The sequence below is a fragment of the Diaphorina citri genome, unplaced genomic scaffold (genome assembly GCF_000475195.1).
Source record: "Diaphorina citri unplaced genomic scaffold, Diaci psyllid genome assembly version 1.1 scaffold11, whole genome shotgun sequence".
NCBI lineage: Eukaryota > Metazoa > Arthropoda > Insecta > Hemiptera > Psyllidae > Diaphorina > Diaphorina citri.
The window spans coordinates 580,987-605,027 of record NW_007377450.1 but is presented as its reverse complement, the minus strand read 5'-3'; the positions used below and the strand labels follow the sequence as shown (position 1 = coordinate 605,027).

At 36.2% G+C, this 24,041-nt stretch overlaps 1 protein-coding gene across 3 annotated transcripts; it reads right to left on the bottom strand.

Moving 5' to 3' along the window:
* Positions 1 to 3,443: 3,443 nt before the first annotated feature.
* On the bottom strand, positions 3,444 to 19,179 carry LOC103506395 (cyclin-dependent kinase inhibitor 1B-like). 3 transcript variants are annotated; one of them, XM_026821448.1, is made up of 2 exons: positions 18,561 to 19,179; positions 3,444 to 3,470 (listed from the first exon to the last, which is right to left on the bottom strand). In XM_026821448.1, exons 1-2 carry the CDS (start codon positions 18,996 to 18,998, stop codon positions 3,459 to 3,461), a joined length of 450 nt encoding a protein of 149 aa, XP_026677249.1. In that variant the 5' UTR covers positions 18,999 to 19,179; the 3' UTR covers positions 3,444 to 3,458. The 3 variants fall into 3 exon arrangements, with proteins under 3 accessions (XP_026677249.1, XP_026677256.1, XP_026677261.1); XM_026821455.1 differs by having other exon boundaries at positions 3,444 to 3,474; positions 18,565 to 19,179; XM_026821460.1 differs by lacking the exon at positions 3,444 to 3,470 and adding an exon at positions 3,633 to 3,668 and having other exon boundaries at positions 18,565 to 19,179.
* Between the last annotated feature and the right edge of the window lie 4,862 nt (positions 19,180 to 24,041).

The window sequence follows — 24,041 nt, the reverse complement described above, 5'->3', positions numbered from 1 at the left end:
TTATCAAGCAGGTTTTTCTACTTTGCTCGCAGGTTATAGGGTCCTGCAGTTCAAAACTTGGTACTCAAACAGAATTAAATGATTGTTGGAATAGGTAGGTAAAAACTTATGCAAGTATGTCAGTACCATTGTAAAAATGGTTCTCTCATTAAGAGACCTATACTAAAAGTTGCTCTCTAGCAGTGCAATTTCCAACTCTTCCATCTCTCTCTACTTTATCAAGCAGGTTTTTCTACTTTGCTCGCAGGTTATAGGGTCCTGCAGTTCAAAACTTGGTAAGTACTCAAACAGAGTTAAATGATTGTTGGAATAGGTAGGTAAAAACTTATGCAAGTATGTCAGTACCATTGTAAATATGGTTCTCTCATTAAGAGACCTATACTAAAAGTTGCTCTCTAGCAGTGCCATTTTTACGTTTTTTACAAGGAATATAAAAGAAAAGAGACACTCAAGTATGCCTTTACTTCAGTTGGTTCCTAGTCACTCTCGGTCTCATGTGACCGAACATTTGTACAAAAGACTTTCGCCATATTTCGGACCCTGTACAATTCTCAGAGTTCATTGCATTGCCCGTTTGCTAGTAATGTTAGATACTACGGTTTGATTAGGAGGGACAAGTCTCTGCCTTGCATTATACGAACATTATATTAAATTACTAGAGTAACAATAGAAGGAGGAGTTCATGTCCTGTGTGTACTACTAATAGTTAACGTAGTGACTCACCTATGTAGTGATTCTCGTTTTTTTACGTTTTTTACAAGGAATATAAAAGAAAAGAGACACTCAAGTATGCCTTTACTTCAGTTGGTTCCTAGTCACTCTCGGTCTCACGTGACCGAACATTTGTACGAAAGACTTTCGCCATATTTCGGACCCTGTACAAGTCTCAGAGTTCATTGCATTGCCCGTTTGCTAGTAATGTTAGATACTACGGTTTGATTAGGAGGGACAAATCTCTGCCTTGCATTATACGAACATTATATTAAATTACTAGAGTAACAATAGAAGGAGGAGTTCATGTCCTGTGTGTACTACTAATAACGTAGTGACTCACCTATGTAGTGATTCTCGTTTGTACAGGCTATTCGTAAGCAAGGAAAACAAAACAAAGAGTCGTGAATTACTTATTTGGGGTGAAGCTGATAACTTTTTTGTAACAATGCAATCACTCCAGATATGGTTAGGCAACTGTTTGAGAGCATTTGATGTTGTAACATGGGAAAGAAACATGTCAATGAGTGCAAATCATGGAAAGAAGGTATGAGGACTATGAGGATATAATCCCATCCATGCTGAACGAACCGCTGTACTTACCTTCCAAGATATATTTTGAGCATCTATTTTGCCAACTTAATTTTCGAGGACTTTCAGAAAAGCAAATTGTCAAAGAGTACCTGGGAGGTACCGAAAACGAAGAGAAAAGGAAGGCAGGATAGGAGAGATATTTTAAAAAATTACATGGGTAAAAAATAGCAAATACAATTAGCTAACAATATTTAATAAGTTGGTAAGTAAGTACTGTTTTTTGGGCAAGGCAAAAGTGTTAGTAACATTAATATTTGGTGGGTAGTGTTTTACCATCTCCACCAAAGTAGAGTAGCTCACGAATGAGGCCATAGACCAAAAGAAGAAAGAACCAAAATTTTCTGGACCTGAAGATGTAACCTATCCTATACGGAAATCTCTCTCTCCCTCTCTCTCTCTCTCTCTCTCTCTCTCTCTCTCTCTCTCTCCTATTGTCCAGGCTGAGTTCAATTCTGACCCATTATTATCTTCATGGACGGTTTTTTCAACAATATTCATGCTGCAATCCTCCAATAATTTCCATTAAAAACCGTTCGGCGGCTCAAACCTAGTCATGATAAAATAAGCCCCGGGCGGGAAGCGCTTACAAGGCAGACGCTCTACCCTCCAAGCTAACTAGGCTGGCAAAAAAATGTTTTTTTAACCCGTCCTTCCTTTATTATTCTAACTTTTAAAGAAAGTCATTTGAGACCGAAAGACTAGTAGCATTCAAAAAGGATGAAATCTACACCTAACCAACAGATCATCAGACAGCCCCGTCTGACTGCAATGGGTTAGACCGGATGCATATCACATAGCAAAGAGCCAGGTTTGAAACCCCCGGGAGTCTCATTTCATTTTGCACAGTTTCTGATCCGGAAATATTAGTCTGCAATGTGATTCCTGAATCCGATTACAAGAAAAAAACGAAAATCTCGATTTAATATAATAAGGTAAGGATATTGAGATTCGAATTTCGTATACAGGGGAAAATTTGGCTTTTTTTTGGAATCGACAGGGAAAATACCTAGATATTGTTTGCTCAACTTATTATACATAATTATGTATGTAGCTAGGTACCTACCGTACATAGTTAACTAGCTACGCGAACTACAAGTGTCAATAATACAAAGCTCTAGTTCTAGTTCACTTTTCATTATGTAGATCAAGAACTCCTATTATGGAGGTCAGATATCAGTTCAGCATAAAATGCACGTGAATTCACCTATGTGCATGGGAGAACAACTTCTAGGGAGAACTAACTTTATTGTTCAGAGTGACTAATGTGACTATAACTTTTAGCTATAAGTTATTGAGTAAGGAGTTTGAGGAAAAAATCCAAAGTAATCCTCAAATTAATAAAATCTTCCTGTAGTACTATTCCGACGACGACTGTATCATTAGTTATACAAGGTTTCATAAGAAGTTTGACACGACCTTGATTTTCTCAGGAACAAAAAGGGGGTGAAAAATATTTGAGGAACAAGGAACAGACCTTGAATATGGAGGTTTTGAAATGTTTAAATTTTGTCTTCTCAGTTCTATCGTGAAGAAACTATTGGGTACATAAATAGGTACTTTTGGGCAGTTTGTGTGAAATATCCTGAAGGATTCACTTCAACAATTAAGTAGGTACTTTTTTTTATGCCATCTTTCTATTAAACTGCAATTAAGTACCTACCTACCTAGGTAAGAAAGTGGCAATTGCAAGTACTTAACTACATGTGCACATTTTTACTGAAGTACTGCACTAAAACAACAGAAAGTAAATAAGTACTTAATGAGTATTTACTTATTTATTGATAAAAAGTAAGAACCACAATGTCTATCATGTTGTGACAACACTCACTATCTTACTAAGAGTAAAGTCCTACTACTTATTGATAAAAAAATGATAGATTACAAGTCCACTTTTTTTACGCAGTAAGATGAAGGTACAAAGTGCACAATTTCAGAGACCCCTACTCATTAGAAAAGGGAGTTTTAAAATATGGCTTGAAATGGGTGATACCCAAGAGTATCTCTTTGTTCAAATCGAATTTTAAGTAAGGTGTTAAAACTTACTGGAAATCTGAGGTGTAAGTAAGAAAGTAGGTACCTAAGTCTGTTTACAATACATAAGAGCAAGAGGTCTACAGTTTCATGATAGAATTTAATTGCGCCATTTAGGATGTTTAAAGAATTGTGGACCCGGGTGATACCCAAGAGTATCTCTTTGTTCAAATCGAATTTTAAGTAAGGTGTTAAAACTTACTGGAAATCTGAGGTGTAAGTAAGAAATTAGGCACCTAAGTCTGTTTACTTACAATACATAAGAGCAAGAGGTCTACAGTTTCATGATAGAATTTAATTGCGCACTTTAGGATGTTTAAAGAATTGTGGACCTGGAGAATTATGTACATTACCCATTTTATCAGTCCATTAGTTTCATGCTAAATAAGTTCCAGATGTTATAAGGTAGGTGCTCAGGAGAGTGAATAATCAGATAAGTAATGCTTTTCCTTTTCAGACACATTAGGTACAAAATCAGAGGGAATTGGTGGTTGTGCCACTTTTCCCACTGGCAAAATTGGTGGATGTGTCACTTTTCCAACTAAGGAATACAGTGGATGTAAGTTGAAATGTGTGAATCCGCCTACGCCTATACAGCGAACCTAAACGTTCAATTATGAGCAGACTAAATGATCTATTCCTGAGCCTGACCTCGTGTACAAATATTATTAAGTATGAGGTAGGTACAAATGAGACTTAATTGGTGAGTCAAAGTGTGACGTCACTTCTAATTGAAATAGGTCAGACAGGTTAAACACCCAGGCAGGATTTGAAATTGATTCTACAAAGAACTACTGTCTAAGATAGTCTTGCTGCCTGTTCCATTTAAATATTAGTAGTAGCAGGTACCGTCAGTTTTGCTGTCACCTTTCCTGATTTTCCTCATTTATTGGTTGGAGTGATTTACCCGTTGGTTTTCCTTTTATCATTTTCCTCATTGCCTCTATTAAATTTTAAACCACACAATTTTCCCCCTTCCACTTTTCATACCTTGTGTATTCAACAGACTAGAAAACTCAATTTTTCCCTTCTTTATCCATTCATCTTTTTGTTTCACTTTTTTACTCAAACTTCAAAGTACCTGGACCTAATTAATCATTTTTGTAGCCTATAGCCATATTTTTACCTTATCTTATGTTAGGCTGAACTCAGTTTCCCCCCCTTCCTTTCCATACAACCATTTTCTGACACTCTGACTTTTTTACACTCACCTCGGAGTGTCAAGTATAATAAAATTCATCATCTCAGCCATATATTTATAACGTTATCATTTCATTCAGATCTTTACAAGTTTACAGTCCAAGAGTTCAACAACACAGAGTAAAGACCATCTCCCTTCTCTCCTATGTCCCCTTAATTTTTTCCCCATTCATTACAATAATTTCTCTAGGGGAGGGTGCTGTGCTTAAAACTAAAACTTCTATGTTTAATCACTTTTCACACGTTAATAAATGAAGCATGGATGTACTTTATGTGTAGAAGCATAGTGTGGGGTTTTCCTGCAAAGTTCACACCCCACCTACTTATGTTTGACGGTGCTTTACTGTTTACAGATAACAAGGGGTTGTTTGACCTGTATTGTGTTGGTACTATCAGGCTGATTATACTAGCTAGCACTATCATATTTATTCTACATTTCAGTGATCTAATTTACTTTCATTGTACTCGGATGTGTTCAACTCGTATGGTCTGCTGATTTTTAGTGTGTTGGGTGAGATATTTGTGTGAAAATATCTCCACTGTCCCCACTAAGTAATGAAAGTAATTAACACAGTTGGGACTTCCTTCCCATGTTTCAGAATTCATTAGTAGTTTGCTTTGTTATTTCGGTATCATGATTTGCACTCATTGACATGTTTCTTTCCCATGTTACAACACCAAATGCTCTCAAACAGTTACCTAACCATATCTGGAGTGATTGCATTGTTACAAAAAAGTTATCAGCTTCACCCCAAATAAGTAATTCACGACTATTTGTTTTGTTTTCCTTGCTTACGAATAGCCTGTACAAACGAGAATCACTACATAGGTGAGTCACTACGTTATTAGTAGTACACACAGGACATGAACTCCTCCTTCTATTGTTACTCTAGTAATTTAATATAATGTTCGTATAATGCAAGGCAGAGATTTGTCCCTCCTAATCAAACCGTAGTATCTAACATTACTAGCAAACGGGCAATGCAATGAACTCTGAGACTTGTACAGGGTCCGAAATATGGCGAAAGTCTTTCGTACAAATGTTCGGTCACGTGAGACCGAGAGTGACTAGGAACCAACTGAAGTAAAGGCATACTTGAGTGTCTCTTTTCTTTTATATTCCTTGTAAAAAACGTAAAAAAATTGCACTGCTAGAGAGCAACTTTTAGTATAGGTCTCTTAATGAGAGAACCATTTTTACAATGGTACTGACATACTTGCATAAGTTTTTACCTACCTATTCCAACAATCATTTAACTCTGTTTGAGTACTTACCAAGTTTTGAACTGCAGGACCCTATAACCTGCGAGCAAAGTAGAAAAACCTGCTTGATAAAGTAGAGAGAGATGGAAGAGTTGGATGCACTCGCCTGATTCTAGAAAATCCAGTCTTCTTATTACTTGAGCCTCACATTCACCAAGTCTCGAATTTATTCATAGTCTGAGGCTACATCACCACAAAGACGTGAGCCTTGGGTCATGACTCAGGCATGTTTAGTGTTTACTGAGTCATGCTCTTGTACAAAATCTTTGGAGACACACAATACCACAAGATATTAATAGAGAGTGGAGAAATTAATAGTGATAAATTTGTTTTTGACAAGCTCCACTCATGAAGAAATGAAGACAAAAGAAGACAACTCTTAACTGAAACCCAGAATAACATGGCAACAAGGTGAATCATAAAACAGGAAAGTGGTAAAAATATGCTACTCAATAAACTGCAGCTTTGTATTGCACCATATACCTATATATTATGTACGAGTAGCTCCTACTCGTATACCTACCCTCACATCTTTCCTTTTCTTGAGCATTAAATTATCTTTTTCTCTTCCTTCAACACCCAATACCAATATCCTAGAGTCCTAGATTGAATTAAATTTGTCCCCAAGTACTGGTATTTTGAGTGTTATCAAAATAATGATTTTGCTTATTTATATTTTCCATCCATCTTTTGACCTAGTATCAAAAACTAATTCATCCCGAGTTGACGGTAATCTTGTGTTAGCCTCACTTTACAATCTCACTCGTGAGTTTCTTATCACAACTTCAACAGGTCACATGATTCTAAAGATACAAAAATAAAAGGATAAAGGTACCTATTAGAAAGGTAGGTATTGTGTTTATACACAGTACACAGACTGCTACAGAGTATAAAAGAAACACCCAGGAAATCGTGATGGTGAAATTTGCAATCTTTCAAATCGGTCCTAAATCTTTGTCGCATGATCACCGAAAGTCGTGACTTTCGTACACAGTTTGGACGTGAGGTTCGTGGCTCGTCGGGTAATGAGTAACCAAAACAGAATCGAGATAGTGACTGAAAAGTGATAATATCGCGTGGCGTAAGTTTCAGTAAACAGACCGAAAAGTGGATACTGCGTGGTCTGCAAAGGTATGACCATTTGACCATATGACCATATGTTCAACAAAATTTGGCATCACAGACAAATTGTTATCCTCAGACTCCTAAAGCTCTTGGAAAAGACAAAGGGGAAGGGGAAGAAACTCAGGCAATTTTCCAAATACGAGTAGTGAGGAGTTAGTAATCTATTAAATTTCATGTCGTCTAAAATTCACAAGTACCTATGGCATATTGAAATTTCATGGTGTATGAGAATTTGACATCTCCACCAATTTAATAATTATTTTAGCTTCTGTTACAGAATAGTGGAGTGCACTTCACATCTCCACTAATTTAATTACTTTAGCCGTTAGCCCATGCCAAGTTACAATAGTGTAATCGGCATCTCCACTAATTTGGTTAATGACAACACAGTACATATATGAAACGGTTGTTTTACAGAAAAAAGGACTAATAAACCATTTAGGTTTATTATTCCTACCAGATAGGTGGGTACTACCAGAAGAAAACTGAAGAACTCTTCTTTAACGTTTGGTTGGGTTCAATTTGTTGGTTTGATCTGGAAACCAGTACTCAGCGGGGAATCTGAGAATTTGGTGCCAAGCAGTCTGACATGGATTTCATTGTTATCTTGAATCGAAAGAATACCTTAATATCTAATGTGTTTTGCCTCTTCAATTCTACTGTCCAAATATAAAAAAAAAGAAAAGGAATTGGTCATAATTATCTTGTCAATGTGATAATCCCTTAGCCCATAATAATATGTAGAAAGAATATGAAAGAATATTACACCTTCATACTTTATTTGTACCTAATACCTAAATCCTAGCTAGGTATTTATTTGCGCTATTGAGCTAGTTTAATTTAATACTGTCAGTATGACTCCCAAGTCCCCTTCAAAATTTGACATCTCCACCAATTCAATTATTTTAGCCTACGTTACAGAAGTGCACTTGGCATCTCCACTAACCCAAGTCTCTTTATCTGAGCATTTTAAAGAATTACATGGGTAAAAAATAGCAAATACAATTAGCTAACAATATTTAATAAGTTGGTAAGTAAGTACTGTTTTTTGGGCAAGGCAAAAGTGTTAGTAACATTAATATTTGGTGGGTAGTGTTTTACCATCTCCACCAAAGTAGAGTAGCTCACGAATGAGGCCATAGACCAAAAGAAGAAAGAACCAAAATTTTCTGGACCTGAAGATGTAACCTATCCTATACGGAAATCTCTCTCTCCCTCTCTCTCTCTCTCTCTCTCTCTCTCTCTCTCTCTCTCTCTCTCTCCTATTGTCCAGGCTGAGTTCAATTCTGACCCATTATTATCTTCATGGACGGTTTTTTCAACAATATTCATGCTGCAATCCTCCAATAATTTCCATTAAAAACCGTTCGGCGGCTCAAACCTAGTTTTTTTTTTTCCTTCTTAAATGGAGGACAACATGTACCTAAAGCATAATAAAAGTACACTAATGTACACTACCATGTAAGGTGAGAAATAATATTACATAGTTACATAAGACAGTCAAACGTATTTTACACCTACTCTTTAGTGATTATCCTACTTCGATATGAAATGAAATTCTGGCACACATTTAAAATGGTTAAATTTTTGCATCTCGCTATCTTAGCATTTGGAGTATTTGGACAGAACCAAGATTGACTCTCAAATCTTAATCTTCTCCTAAAATTCATTATCTTCAATCACAAGGGCGAAATATTGGAAGAATGTGCTGGGTTCGAGACAGGAATGTGGGGGTTTTATTATCTTAGGTAATTATTGCTTTTGGTATTACAAATCTCCTCAGCGGAAACGGTTAGCATACTTGTTCAGCTCAGGTTGACATTCCACCCTGAAGTTTTTACTTAACCCTTAACTCACCCGACTGTTGATCAAATGGAGAGTGCTTAGGTACCTATTTCAAATGAGGCGAATAAACACCGTTTTATATTCTCCACTGTGATCTCAAAGAAGGTATGAGGACTATGAGGATATAATCCCATCCATGCTGAACGAACCGCTGTACTTACCTTCCAAGATATATTTTGAGCATCTGTTTTGCCAACTTAATTTTTGAGGACTTTCAGAAAAGCAAATTGTCAAAGAGTACCTGGGAGGTACCGAAAACGAAGAGAAAAGGAAGGCAGGATAGGAGAAAGTCAGCTGTTCCGAGAACGAACCTTATCGGTTCATGATAAAATAAGCCCCGGGCGGGAAGCGCTTACAAGGCAGACGCTCTACCCTCCAAGCTAACTAGGCTGGCAAAAAAATGTTTTTTAACCCGTCCTTCCTTTATTATTCTAACTCTCAAAGAAAGTCATTTGAGACCGAAGGACTAGTATAGCATTCAAAAAGGATGAAATCTATACCTAACCAACAGATTATCAGACAGCCCCGTCTGACTGCAATGGGTTAGACCGGATGCATATCACATAGCAAAGAGCCAGGTTCGAGACCCCCGGGAGTCTCATTTCATTTTGCACAGTTTCTGATCCGGAAATATTAGTCTGCAATGTGAGTCCTGAATCCGATCACAAGAAAAAAACGAAAATCTCGATTTAATATAATAAGGTAAGGATATTGAGATTCGAATTTCGTATACAGGGGAAAATTTGGCTTTTTTTTGGAATCGACAGGGAAAATACCTAGATATTGTTTGCTCAACTTATTATACATAATTATGTATGCAGGTAGGTACAGTACATAGTTAACTACCTAGCTACGCGAACTACAAATTTCAATAATATAGGGCTCTAGTTCACTTTTCATTCTGTAGATCAAGAACTCCTATTATGGAGGTCAGATATCAGTTCAGCATAAAATGCACGTGAATTCACCTATGTGGGAGAACAACTTCTAGGGAGATCTAACTTTATTGTTCATAGCGACTAATGTGAATGTAGCTTATAGCTATAAGGTACTGAGTAAGGAGTAAGCAAAACAGTTTGAGGAAAAAATCCAAAGTAATCCTCAAATTAATAAAATCTTCCTGTAGTACTATTCCGACGACGACTGTAGGTAGTTAAATTTATTGTTCTAGATCTCAACTTTGTTAGCTTATTCGTTTACTCTCTTCTGAACGTAAAGTCCTAATACTAACCCAGCTCAGTTTTTCCTTGTTCAAGTCAGAAACCTCAGTCTTGATATAATTATGTACATTACCCATTTTATCAGTCCATTAGTTTCATGCTAAATAAGTTCCAGATGTTATAAGGTAGGTGCTCAGGAGAGTGAATAATCAGATAAGTAATGCTTTTCCTTTTCAGACACATTAGGTACAAAATCAGAGGGAATTGGTGGTTGTGCCACTTTTCCCACTGGCAAAATTGGTGGATGTGTCACTTTTCCAACTAAGGAATACAGTGGATGTAAGTTGAAATGTGTGAATCCGCCTACGCCTATACAGCGAACCTAAACGTTCAATTATGAGCAGACTAAATGATCTATTCCTGAGCCTGACCTCGTGTACAAATATTATTAAGTATGAGGTAGGTACAAATGAGACTTAATTGGTGAGTCAAAGTGTGACGTCACTTCTAATTGAAATAGGTCAGACAGGTTAAACACCCAGGCAGGATTTGAAATTGATTCTACAAAGAACTACTGTCTAAGATAGTCTTGCTGCCTGTTCCATTTAAATATTAGTAGTAGCAGGTACCGTCAGTTTTGCTGTCACCTTTCCTGATTTTCCTCATTTATTGGTTGGAGTGATTTACCCGTTGGTTTTCCTTTTATCATTTTCCTCATTGCCTCTATTAAATTTTAAACCACACAATTTTCCCCCTTCCACTTTTCATACCTTGTGTATTCAACAGACTAGAAAACTCAATTTTTCCCTTCTTTATCCATTCATCTTTTTGTTTCACTTTTTTACTCAAACTTCAAAGTACCTGGACCTAATTAATCATTTTTGTAGCCTATAGCCATATTTTTACCTTATCTTATGTTAGGCTGAACTCAGTTTCCCCCCCTTCCTTTCCATACAACCATTTTCTGACACTCTGACTTTTTTACACTCACCTCGGAGTGTCAAGTATAATTCATCATCTCAGCCATATATTTATAACGTTACCAGAAGGCTCATTATGCTAGTGTCACGCGTCATCACCACTTTACATGAGCACATTCACCAAGTCTCGAATTTATTCATAGTCTGAGGCTACATCACCACAAAGACGTGAGCCTTGGGTCATGACTCAGGCATGTTTACTGAGTCATGCTCTTGTACAAAATCTTTGGAGACACACAATACCACAAGATATTCATAGAGAGTGGAGAAATTCATAGTGATAAATTTGTTTTTGACAAGCTCCACTCATGAAGAAATGAAGACAAAAGGAGACAACTCTTAACTGAAACCCAGAATAACATGGCAACAAGGTGAATCATAAAACAGGAAAGTGGTAAAAATATGCTACTCCCTAAACTGCAGCTTTGTATTGCACCATATACCTATATATTATGTACGAGTAGCTACTACTCGTATACCTACCCTCACATCTTTCCTTTTCTTGAGCATTAAATTATCTTTTTCTCTTCCTTCAACACCCAATACCAACATCCTAGATTGAATTAAATCTCTCCCCAAGTAGGTACCTACTGGTATTTTGAGTGTTATCAAAATGATGATTTTGCTTATTTATTTATATTTTCCATCCATCTTTTGACCTAGTATCAAAAACTAATTCATCCTGAGTTGACGGTAATCTCGTGTTAGCCTCACTTTACAATCTCACTCGTGAGTTACTTATCACAACTTCAACAGGTCACATGATTCTAAAGATAGAAAAATAAAAGGATAAAGGTACCTATTCGAAAGGTAGGTATTGTATTTATACACAGTACACAGACTGCTACAGAGTATGAAAAAAACACCCAGGAAATCGTGATGGTGAAATTTGCAATCTTTCAAATCGGTCCTAAATCTTTGTCGCATGATCACCGAAAGTCGTGACTTTCGTACACAGTTTGGACGTGAGGTTCGTGGCTCGTCGGGTAATGAGTAACCAAAACAGAATCGAGATAGTGACTGAAAAGTGATAATATCGTGTGGTGTAGCTTTCAGTAAACAGACCGAAAAGTAGATACCACGTGGTCTGCATACGATAATTATGGTATGACCATTTGACCCTATATTCAACAAAATTTGGCATCACAGACAAATTGTTATCCTCAGACTCCTAAAGCTCTTCCTAAAGAAAAGACGAAGAAGAAGGGGAAGGGGAAGAAACTCGAGCAATTTTCCAAATACCTACCTAGTGAGGAGTTAGTAATCTATTAAATTTCATGTCGTCTAAAATTCACAAGTACCTACCTATGGCATATTGAAATTTCATGGTGTATGAGAATTTGACATCTCCACCAATTTAATAATTATTTTAGCTTCTGTTACAGAATAGTGGAGTGCACTTCACATCTCCACTAATTTAATTACTTTAGCCGTTAGCCCATGCCAAGTTACAATAGTGTAATTGGCATCTCCACTAATTTGGTTAATGACAATACAGTACATATAATTATATGAAACGGTTGTTTTACAGAAAAAAGGAATAATAAACCATTTAGGTTTATTATTCCTACCAGATAGGTAGGTGGGTACTACCAGAAGAAAACTGAAGAACTCTTCTTTAACATTTGGTTGGGTTCAATTTGTTGGTTTGATCTGGAAACCAGTACTCAGCGGGGAATCTGAGAATTTGGTGCCAAGCAGTCTGACATGGATTTCATTGTTATCTTGAATCGAGAGAATACCTTAATATCTAATGTGTTTTGCCTCTTCAATTCTACAGTCCAAATATAAAAAAAAGAAAAGGTATTGGTCATAAGTATCTTGTCAACGTTACTCGTACTTCGGGTTACCTATGGGTATTTCTATGCACATATAATTATGGTCATGTCTAATTGTTAAGAAGCATTGAAAATACACTGTGAACATAATTGAACGAAATTAAAAATGTGGGCACCTCTTGTGTATGAAATTTTGAGCCTCACTCAGAAATGCTTGATGGTCCATTATTTTGATTGAATATGAATTCATAATCATAATCAGCTTCAAGTAGAATTTCAAGAGGGTTCTTCATCAAAGTCAGTGATAAATTGAGGGCAAATTTTCTTATTCGAGGGGCACAAGACTCACAAGAGTTCTGTTTTGTTATTGTTAGTATGAAAAAGTTGTGGCTGACCTAAAAAGTGGATATAATATGTCAGAATCAGAAACTGTGCAAACCTAGTTTTTTTTTTTCCTTCTTAAATGGAGGACAACATGTACCTAAAGCATAATAAAAGTACACTAATGTACACTACCATGTAAGGTGAGAAATAATATTACATAGTTACATAAGACAGTCAAACGTATTTTACACCTACTCTTTAGTGATTATCCTACTTCGATATGAAATGAAATTCTGGCACACATTTAAAATGGTTAAATTTTTGCATCTCTAAAGAATTTAACGGTTGGTTGTGTTGGTATGGGACCGGTGAAAATTAACCTCTATCTCTTCAAATCGAACAATATCGAATGCGGGTTTTGTACAACGGAAAACCTGCTACTGCTGATTATAAGTGAATCAATGGGTTTGAATAAGTACTCTTTTGTGTACAGTAATATGAGGGTATTATGGGGGCACAATCAAGAAAAAATTGGATTTGAACCGGGGAGACGTTAAAAAAGAACTCGAAAATTGAATTTCCCTCTTTCAATGGTGAAAACATTTGTTGAATTTTGACAGGGATTCAGAATTGATCGAGAGGGGGCGGGGGATATCGATAGGAAAGAATTATGAAAAGGTTAAATAATTGGGATTCAAACAGGATCCAACAACACCCCAGTTTGGGCAGGATACTAGATACACCACTTGGTATATTTTAGCGAATCAAAAGTCCTCACCGCCATTATACTTTTGTTGGCAAATTGGGATTCTCTGGATTATAGCATTGAACACTTCTTTGCATCTCTAAAGAATTTAACGGTTGGTTGTGTTGGTATGGGACCGGTGAAAATTAACCTCTATCTCTTCAAATCGAACAATATCGAATGCGGGTTTTGTACAACGGAAAACCTGCTACTGCTGATTATAAGTGAATCAATGGGTTTGAATAAGTACTCTTTTGTGTACAGTAATATGAGGGTGTTATGGGGGCACAATCAAGAAAAAATTGGATTTGAACCGGGGAGACGTTAAAAAAGAACTCGAAAATTGAATTTCCCTCTTTCAATGGTGAAAACAATTTGTTGAATTTTGACAGGGATTCAGAATTGATCAAGAGGGGGCGGGGGATATCGATAGGAAAGAATTATGAAAAGGTTAAATAATTGGGATTCAAACAGGATCCAACAACACCCCAGTTTGGGCAGGATACTAGATACACCACTTGGTATATTTTAGCGAATCAAAAGTCCTCACCGCCATTATACTTTTGTTGGCAAATTGGGATTCTCTGGATTATAGCATTGAACACTTCTAATAGTTCTAATCTATTGCGATTTGAAATGGTGGATAGTCCAGGCACAAGTTGACAGTTCAATATCTCGAAACTCCAATAAGAGGGAAAGCGAATCACCTGCCTGCTGCCTGGAGAAAAGACAACAGAATATGCCTACAGCTGATGGCGAATCTGCAAACTATACCTAATACTTTACTTCCCTGAAGGTGAAATTTTGCCCTACATAGGTACGTTCGGTGATTTAGGAAACGACATTTTCCAGCAACAGGCTCCAAACTTTTGTTAGTAGGGCGTATTCAGAATGTGAAGAATTCTTTCAACCCTGTAGATTTCAATAGGTTTTAGGTTTATTGTTGATTTTGCTTCATTTGTTTACATTAGATTTATATCAAATGCAATTATGAATATAATGTCCAATCCTACAGAGAGAAAACCAACATCCGTTGCTTTGTTGTTGAGGGTAGCTTTTGTAGTTCGAATTATTTCATCGATCAAATATTGCAGGTATGAGATTTCATTGTTCGCCCTCTGGTCCAGGGTTTGGATCCCGCCCTGACCAGAAATTTCATTATTATGGAATGGTAAATGGAGGAAATTATTGCGTGATTTAGTAAATGCAACAAACACCCCAGTTTGGGCAGGATACTAGATACACCACTTGGTATATTTTAGCGAATCAAAAGTCCTCACCGCCATTATACTTTTCTTGGCAAATTGGGATTCTCTGGACTATAGGATTGAACACTTTTAATAGTTCTAATCTATTGCGATTTGAAATGGTGGATAGTCCAGGCACAAGTTGACAGTTCAATATCTCGAAACTCCAATAGGAGGAAAAGCGAATCACCTGCCTGCTGCCTGGGAGAAAAGACAACAGAATATACCTACAGCTGATGGCGAATCTGCAAACTATACCTAATACTTTACTTTTAACCCTGAAGGTGAAATTTTGTCCTACATACGTTCGGTGATTTAGGAAACGACATTTTCCAGCAACAGGCTCACAACTTTTGTTAGTAGGGCGTATTCAGAATGTGAAAAATTCTTTCAACCCTGTAGATTTCAATAGGTTGTAGGTTTATTGTTGATTTTTCTTCATTTGTTTACATTAGATTTATATCAAATGCAATTATGAATATAATGTCCAATCCTACAGAGAGAAAACCAACATCCGTTGCTTTGTTGTTGAGGGTAGCTTTTGTAGTTCGAATTATTTCATCGATCAAATATTGCAGGTATGAGATTTCATTGTTCGCCCTCTGGTCCAGGGTTTGGATCCCGCCCTGACCAGAAATTTCATTATTAAGGAATGGTAAATGGAGGAAATTATTGCGTGATTTAGTAAATGTTTTTTTGTTAGTTCCATTAATATCATTGGCAATATTTATTGTAATTCAAACGTCATTGACAAAGGCTAACGTGAAGGTCCAAGACGGCCAGCCTCCAACAACATACCTAAACGTCAAGTTCGATGTAGCTTAACTTTGGGAGATTCCATCTCAGTTATGTATACAGAGCTGTTGTTCCTATTGCCATTTCTATCCGTTCTGAGGTGGTTATTTTTTCAAGATGGGTTTTTGTTTTGTTATTTTGTCGGGATTTTCTTTTTCTTTCATGTTCGTCAATTTATTAGCACAAATTTTGCGGGATTTGCAAAAAAAATAGCAATGAATGAATAAATGAACGACGATCTGACCAACTATTCAGCTTCAATGTGCCTACACTACGTGAGGTTCTAGAGTACCTAAAAAGTACGTATAAAACGGTTTTGAAGAATGATTCAAAGATATCGCCGCTTTTGCAAAGACATTCTCAATCTCTTCAGTCTTTCAAGCTGTCCAAATTGAATGCATTTTTGTAACGTATGCTTCTTTCTACTTCTTTTAATTCGTTCTCTTCCTTTTGGATTTGAAAGAAATCTTGATTCTAAAGTTGACAGATCTATTATTTCTTCGTTTTAGTCTCAATATTTTTTTTAATTTTTATAGTTTTTTCTGAGATAATAAAAAAAAATCATGAGAATCACCAATTCAGGGACAAAATTCAGAATTCCGGATCACATCTACAAATGCCGCAATCTTTTACTCAAAGGCCGACGAAAATCCTTTCACCAAAAAAGGATAACTAAATCTAAATCCTTTCATCTTAGCTCTCAAAAAAACTACCCGTACCTAGGTAATAAACCTACGTTTTCTTCAGATCCATGAATGTTTCAAAAATATAGGTTTTATTTATGTTAGCAAACCTATTTTTTTAAAAAATTTAAATAAACTAAGTAGGCACCTACACGGTAAAATGCCGCCAACCAATGCAACGATCTTAACCAAAAGTTTCGTGTCGCATCCTTGTCACATTTGACAGCTACATACCAAATTTAAAGTCGCTAGCTCTTACCGTTCTCGAGATTGATTTTACGGTCATCAGTTACCTAAAGCAGGTTTCCTTTTCAATGCGTAAGTAAAACTACAAGCAATTTGTCCAAATAACACAAAAGTTCTTTCATTTGGACATTGGATTTTATTTCAAAAGGTCTTTTGGTCACTAGGGGTCCGGAAGTCAACAAAGGACGGGGCAGGTTGGATTGTTAACATTTCAAATGATGGGGAGAAGAATTATGTATTCGGTCCGGATGTGTTTAGAAAAAAAAAAACCCGATTACATTACTTTCCTTCCTATAGGATAAGGAAAGTAAAAAATGGTGTTTTGGATTATTATTCTGAAATCCAACTTTATCTAGTCTAAGTCCATATAGCACTACACTCCAGATGAAGCATTTCGCGAATCTTTTCCTCAGTTGCAAGGGTATTCTTCGAGCCGTCAATATGTTTTGAAGTCTCTTTATCTGAGTATTTTAAAAAATTACATGGCCCCCCCCCCCCCTATCGCCGCCTATGAGCGGAATACCTTAAAAATCAGGGATTTGAGAACCTTACCAAAAGTTTGAACTGATCATTCCAAAATGTTGAATTCCTGAACTCAGTGTCTGGTTCAACAATGGAAATGTGATACCTCGCCTGACCAAATCTTCTAATATTTCTTGACGAAGCTCTACTTAGAGCTCCTCGTGACTTCAGGCCATGTCATGACTATTATAGTCGTTTTTAATACCAGAAGTTGAGATTTCCCAAGAGATTTTTTTGATTATGAATTTTATTGTTACGATTTTGATGAGGGCTCCGGCAGCACATTGCTCGCTGATATTTTCCAAGTTTAAAGAGATTGTTATTTCGAACTTTCTTTATCGGTAGTGTTTATTTTTGACATACCACCTATGTGCTAGTCTTTCAATTTAAGATTTGGTTAAAGCCGTCACGAAAAAAAAGGTGAGAAGACATAAAGCCTGCTATGAGCAGCTGGAAAGACTGTGTATACCTCTCAGTTGTGAAAAAATACAAGAGTTCTCTATATAATAAGGTAAGGATATTGAGATTCGAATTTCGTATACAGGGGAAAATTTGGCTTTTTTTTGGAATCGACAGGGAAAGTACCTAGATATTGTTTGCTCAACTTATTATACATAATTATGTATGCAGGTAGGTACAGTACATAGTTAACTACCTAGCTACGCGAACTACAAATTTCAATAATATAGGGCTCTAGTTCACTTTTCATTCTGTAGATCAAGAACTCCTATTATGGAGGTCAGATATCAGTTCAGCATAAAATGCACGTGAATTCACCTATGTGGGAGAACAACTTCTAGGGAGATCTAACTTTATTGTTCATAGCGACTAATGTGAATCAAGAACTCCTATTATGGAGGTCAGATATCAGTTCAGCATAAAATGCACGTGAATTCACCTATGTGGGAGAACAACTTCTAGGGAGAACTAACTTTATTGTTCATAGTGACTAATGTGACTGTAGCTTATAGCTATAAGGTACTGAGTAAGGAGTAAGCAAAACAGTTTGAGGAAAAAATCCAAAGTAATCCTCAAATTAATAAAATCTTCCTGTAGTACTATTCCGACGACGACTGTAGGTAGTTAAATTTATTGTTCTAGATCTCAACTTTGTTAGCTTATTCGTTTACTCTCTTCTGAACGTAAAGTCCTAATACTAACCCAGCTCAGTTTTTCCTTGTTCAAGTCAGAAACCTCAGTCTTGATATAATTATGTACATTACCCATTTTATCAGTCCATTAGTTTCATGCTAAATAAGTTCCAGATGTTATAAGGTAGGTGCTCAGGAGAGTGAAAAATCAGATAAGTAGGGACCTGGAGATGAATGAGATGAATAAAGGAAACTTACCAGTTATTCTGGTCTGCCTTTGTTTGAAGCTAAGGATATCACCCGTCTTGACATATTGTACAGAATTTTCAATGTTGTTATTTTGTGCATCCTCCACTAGGTCGATGGAATCAAATCTTAGTCCTCTCATTGCAACAGATTTAGGTGATGGTGGCTCCATGCCTGAACTTGACTCCATCCTCTCCCAAACATATTGCGATTTTTCTGAATTCAAAGGCTTTTCATTTTTAAAATCAAAATCCCACTTGTCACAGGCATTAGCTAAAAGACTTTCTAGTTGGGCCTCAACCCACAATTTAGATTTTTCTTGGTCTATAGGACCAAACAAATTTCTTTTGATCCTCTTAGCTTCACTAATCCGGCGCATATCACTCAAAGATGTTGTAATATTTGGACTCATTATGAAATTTATCACAAATCAATTATTATAACAAAACACAGACAAAAATTGAACTAGAAATTTTATAAAAATTAGATTACAAAGTTGAAATGTTTGTAAGGTTAGACCTACTGATCTGGCACAAGTAAAATGATTTAACAGTAATGGAATAATAAATTATTATTAAAAGAAATACTTAGTAGGTAATTGGTTAAAATTTAATCAAATTAGGAATGCTTTTCCTTTTCAGACACATTAGGTACAAAATCAGAGGGAATTGGTGGTTGTGCCACTTTTCCCACTGGCAAAATTGGTGGATGCGTCACTTTTCCAACTAAGGAATCCAGTGGATGTAAGTTGAAATGTTTGAATCCGCCTACGCCTATACAGCGAACCTAAACGTTCAATTATGAGCAGACTAAATGTTCTATTCCTGATGCTGACCTCGTGATCATATTATATCATTATAAGGTAGGTAGGTATAATGAGACTTAATTGGTGAGTCAAAGTGTGACGTCACTTCTAATTGGAATAGGCCAGACAGGTTAAACACCCAGGCAGGATTTGTAATGAATTCTACAAAGAACTGCTGTCTAGAATAGTCTTACTGTCTGTTCCATTTGTACCGCCAGTTTTGCTGATACCTTGGCTGATTTTCTTTATTCATTTGTTGGGGTAATTTACCCGCTGATTTTCCTTACATCATTTTCCTCATTGCCTCTATTAAATTTTAAACCACACAATTCTCCCCCTTCCATTTTTCATACCTTGTCTTTCAACAGACTAAAAGACTCAATTTTTCCCTTCTTCATACATCCATCTTTTTGTTTCACTTTTTTACTCAAACTTCAAAGTACCTACCTGGACCTAATTAATCATTTTATAGCCTATAGCCATATTTTTACCTTATCTTATGTTAGGCTGAACTCAGTTTTCCCCCCTTCCTTTCCATACAACCATTTTCTTACACTCTGACTTTTTTACACTCACCTCGGAGTGTCAAGTATAATTCATCATCTCAGCCATATATTTATAACGTTACCTCAGTTATGTATACAGAGCTGTTGTTCCTATTGCCATTTCTATCCGTTCTGAGGTGGTTATTTTTTCAAGATGGGTTTTTGTTTTGTCACAAAATAAATGATTTTCTTTTTCTTTCACGTTCGTCAATTTATTAGCACAAATTTTGCGGGATTTGCAAAAAATAGCAATGAATGAATAAATGAATGAATGACAATTTGACCAACTATTCAGCTTCAAAGTGCCTACGCTACGTGAGGTTCTAGAGTACCTAAAAAGTACGCATAAAACGGTTTTGAAGAACGGTTCAAAGATATCGCCGCTTTTGCAAAGACATCCTCAATCTCCTCAGTCTTTCAAGCTGTCCAAATTGAATGAATTTTTGTAACGTATGCTTCTTTCTACTTCTTTTAATTCGTTCTCTTCCTTTTGGATTTGAAAGAAATCTTCATTCTAAAGTGGACAGATCTATTGATTGTTTCGGATCCTTTCTAATTTATTTGAATTACTTTCAGTTTTTGTTCGCTTGGATTTTGATATCAAAGGTTGATTTGTCTATTGTTAGCAATTAGTATCTTTGTAAGTTTGTATCCTACCTGGTGCTAGTAATGAGGATGCATATTGATTTTTGGTGTATAAGAAATTTTAAAAATTAGCATTGAGGTCGATCTCTATCCTACCCAAGTATCCACCAGGCATGTACATTAACAAGGCATTTTCTTCAACGGAACTTTTTCGGCGAAAGAGGTAGGTAGATAGTCTGAAAACAAACTTTTTGCGTACGGATCGGCAGTTGGTATTTAGGTAACTGTGTAGTGCCTGTTGAGATTTACTCATTGGGTTCAAAACTTTTTTCTATCGAACCCTGTAGGTAACTCAACACAACGTAACTTTGTACTCATACAAAATAACAATTTATAACATACAGTTTATGTTCATTGTGTAGCAAAAGTGAATATGCATGTAGTGCCTGTTGAGATTTACTCATTGGGTTCAAAACTTTTTTCTATCGAACCCTGTAGGTAACTCAACACAACGTAACGTTGTACTCATACGAAATAACAATTTATAACATACAGTTTATGTTCATTGTGTAGCAAAAGTGAATATGCGTCACGTGAACAAATAAAAATGAATAATCAAAGGCAGTTTTGGTGTCCAGTTTTGATTTTACGGTCATCAGTTACCTAAAGCAGGTTTCCTTTTCAATGCGTAAGTAAAACTACAAGCAATTTGTCCAAATAACACAAAAGTCCTTTCATTTGGACATTGGATTTTATTTCAAAAGGTCCATTGGTCACTAGGGGTCCGGAAGTCAACAAAGGACGGGGCAGGTTGGATTGTTAACATTTCAAATGATGCGGAGAAGAATTATGTATTCGTTCCGGATGTGTTTAGAAAAAAAAAAACTGCACTTGTATCTCGCCATGGTATTGAATTACAAAGGAAAGGAAAGATGTCCAATACCTGTTTTTTGTGTGCAAGAAGGCTTCGGTGCCAAGCAGTCTACCATTGTAAGAGATTTGGTGCCATGCTGTCTCCGATTTGTAAGAGGTTTTGGTGCCATGCTGTCTACGAAATATTTGAGTCTCTCAAATCTCTTGTCTGGATACACCGGGTACTTTGTGATTTCTTTTCTTGTGTTAATGGCGGGAAAAACAAAATTTTACCTAGGTAGGTACTAAAAATTCAGTCTGTACCTACATAAAATGGAGTTCACTACCAAAGGATATAAATTATTTCATTACCCCTTTGGTCATTACTTTCAGGTTCGTCTACGAAATATTTGAGTCTCTCAAATCTCTTGTCTGGATACACCGGGTACTTTGTGATTTCTTTTCTTGTGTTAATGGCGGGAAAAGCAAAATTTTACCTGGGTAGGTACTAAAAATTCAGTCTGTACCTACTTATAATGGAGTTCACTATCACTACCAAAGGTTATAAATTATTTCATTAGCCTTTTGGTCATTACTTTCAGGTTGATGTTACTCGTACTTCGGGTTACCTATGGGTATTTCTATGCACATATAATTATGGTCATGTCTAATTGTTAAGAAGCATTGAAAATACACCGTGAACATAATTGAACGAAATTAAAAATGTGGGCACCTCTTGTGTATGAAATTTTGAGCCTCATTCAGAAATGCTTGATGGTCCATTATTTTGATTGAATATGAATTCATAATCATAATCAGCTTCAAGTAGAATTCAAGAGGGTTCTTCATCAAAGTCAGTAATAAATTGAGGGCAAATTTTCCAATTCGAGGGGCACAAGACCCACAAGAGTTGTTAGTATGAAAGAGTTGTGGCTGACCTAAAAAGTGGATATATGTCAGAATCAGAAACTGTGTAAAATATTGTAGCAAAAATGTGTAGGTGGCCTCCTATGAGACTCCTTTATGTCGTTTCTCATTCATTCAGATCACTTTGACCATTTTTTCATTGTTTTGCGTAACCACGATACAAAACGTCACCTACCGCATCCTTGCTGGTTTGTACACATCCTTGTTGTGTGGTTTGCACAGTTCTTTGCAAAAAATCTTTTTTTCCCGAAAATGTTTCATTCATTGGAAAAAAAGACTACAGAAAATACGATTATCTAAAAAGAGTCTATTTTGTGAATGTAAAGTTTTGACATTCATAACGTTCTATTGTTTCTTTGTTGTAAATGTACCCTACACTTGTTGGAAACCAAACTGAAGGAACCCAGCTTGAAGATTGAAACAATTCTTTCAGGTTAAAACAGTATTTTTGCACCTATTCCGCGAAGATCCATGAGGAGCTTTTGTTGACATTTCTGGGAATTGGAGCTATAAAATGAAGGTCTAGTAATTAGAGAAATGAAACATAACACAGCAAAAAATAAACCCTTTCTTTCAAATTTCTCACACTTGTAGGTATAAACGTTTCAGATGATACCTTTTTTTATTGTGCTCATATTTATCGAATTTCAGTTCTGAGCAATGTGGAATGTGGAAGAAGATAATCATCGTGTTATGCAATTCAGGGACAAAATTCAGAATTCCGGATCACATCTACAAATGCCGCAATCTTTTACTCAAAGGCCGACGAAAATCCTTTCACCAAAGAAGGATAACTAAATCTAAATCCTTTCATCTTAGCTCTCAAAAAAAAAAACTACCCTAGGTATCTTTTGTAAGAAAAAAGTACAAAAAAAGTGAAACTGATATTTTTAAAAAATCCAATTTATACTGATGTACAATTTTTTATTGCATTTTGAGATGACACCATGAAAATATGAAAGGAAGATTTTGAAGATTGATCCCAAACGAACAGGATGTGTGAATTTTATTTTTTAAAATAAAGAAGAGAAAAACCCGAGGTTTAATATTTTATACTTCACATCCGTTGGTATTTGTGTTCAGTACCACAGTACCATTTGGTCTCATCATACTCTATTCCATGATTTCCAAGGGTTTCATTTCAAGGGAAGAGAAAGAAAGCCATTGCTGATGTTTGTGCTAAAAATCAAGGTTTGTTTACCTACTGAATTAAGGTAAGTAGAGAACGTGTGCATCTGAAATTATGAACTATCAAGAAGAATCCCTTGTTTATAATGAAGATACAATGCCTGTAATGGCCAACTTAAGAAAGTAGAAAACAAGCATTGAAGATCTCGTGGAAGATATGAGATATGACAGGGTACTTAGGCACAGAAATAATAGGATTTAAACAACACTCTCCCCAAAGTTAGGTTGGCTTGAAGAGGCAATTCTAGAAAACAAGAATTATGACATCATAAAGAATCCCACGGTTGAAGATTGATCCCAAACGAACAGGATGTGTGAATTTTATTTTTTAAAATAAAGAAGAGAAAAACCCGAGGTTTAATATTTTATACTCCACATCCGTTGCTGTTCGTGTTCAGTACCAAAGTACCATTTTTGATCCCATCATATCCTTTTCCAAGGGTACCTACATCTCAAGGAAGAGGAAGAAAGCCATTATTGATGTTTGTGCTAAAAATCAAGGTTTGTTTACTGAATTAAGGTAAGTAGAGAACGTGTGCATATGAAATTATGA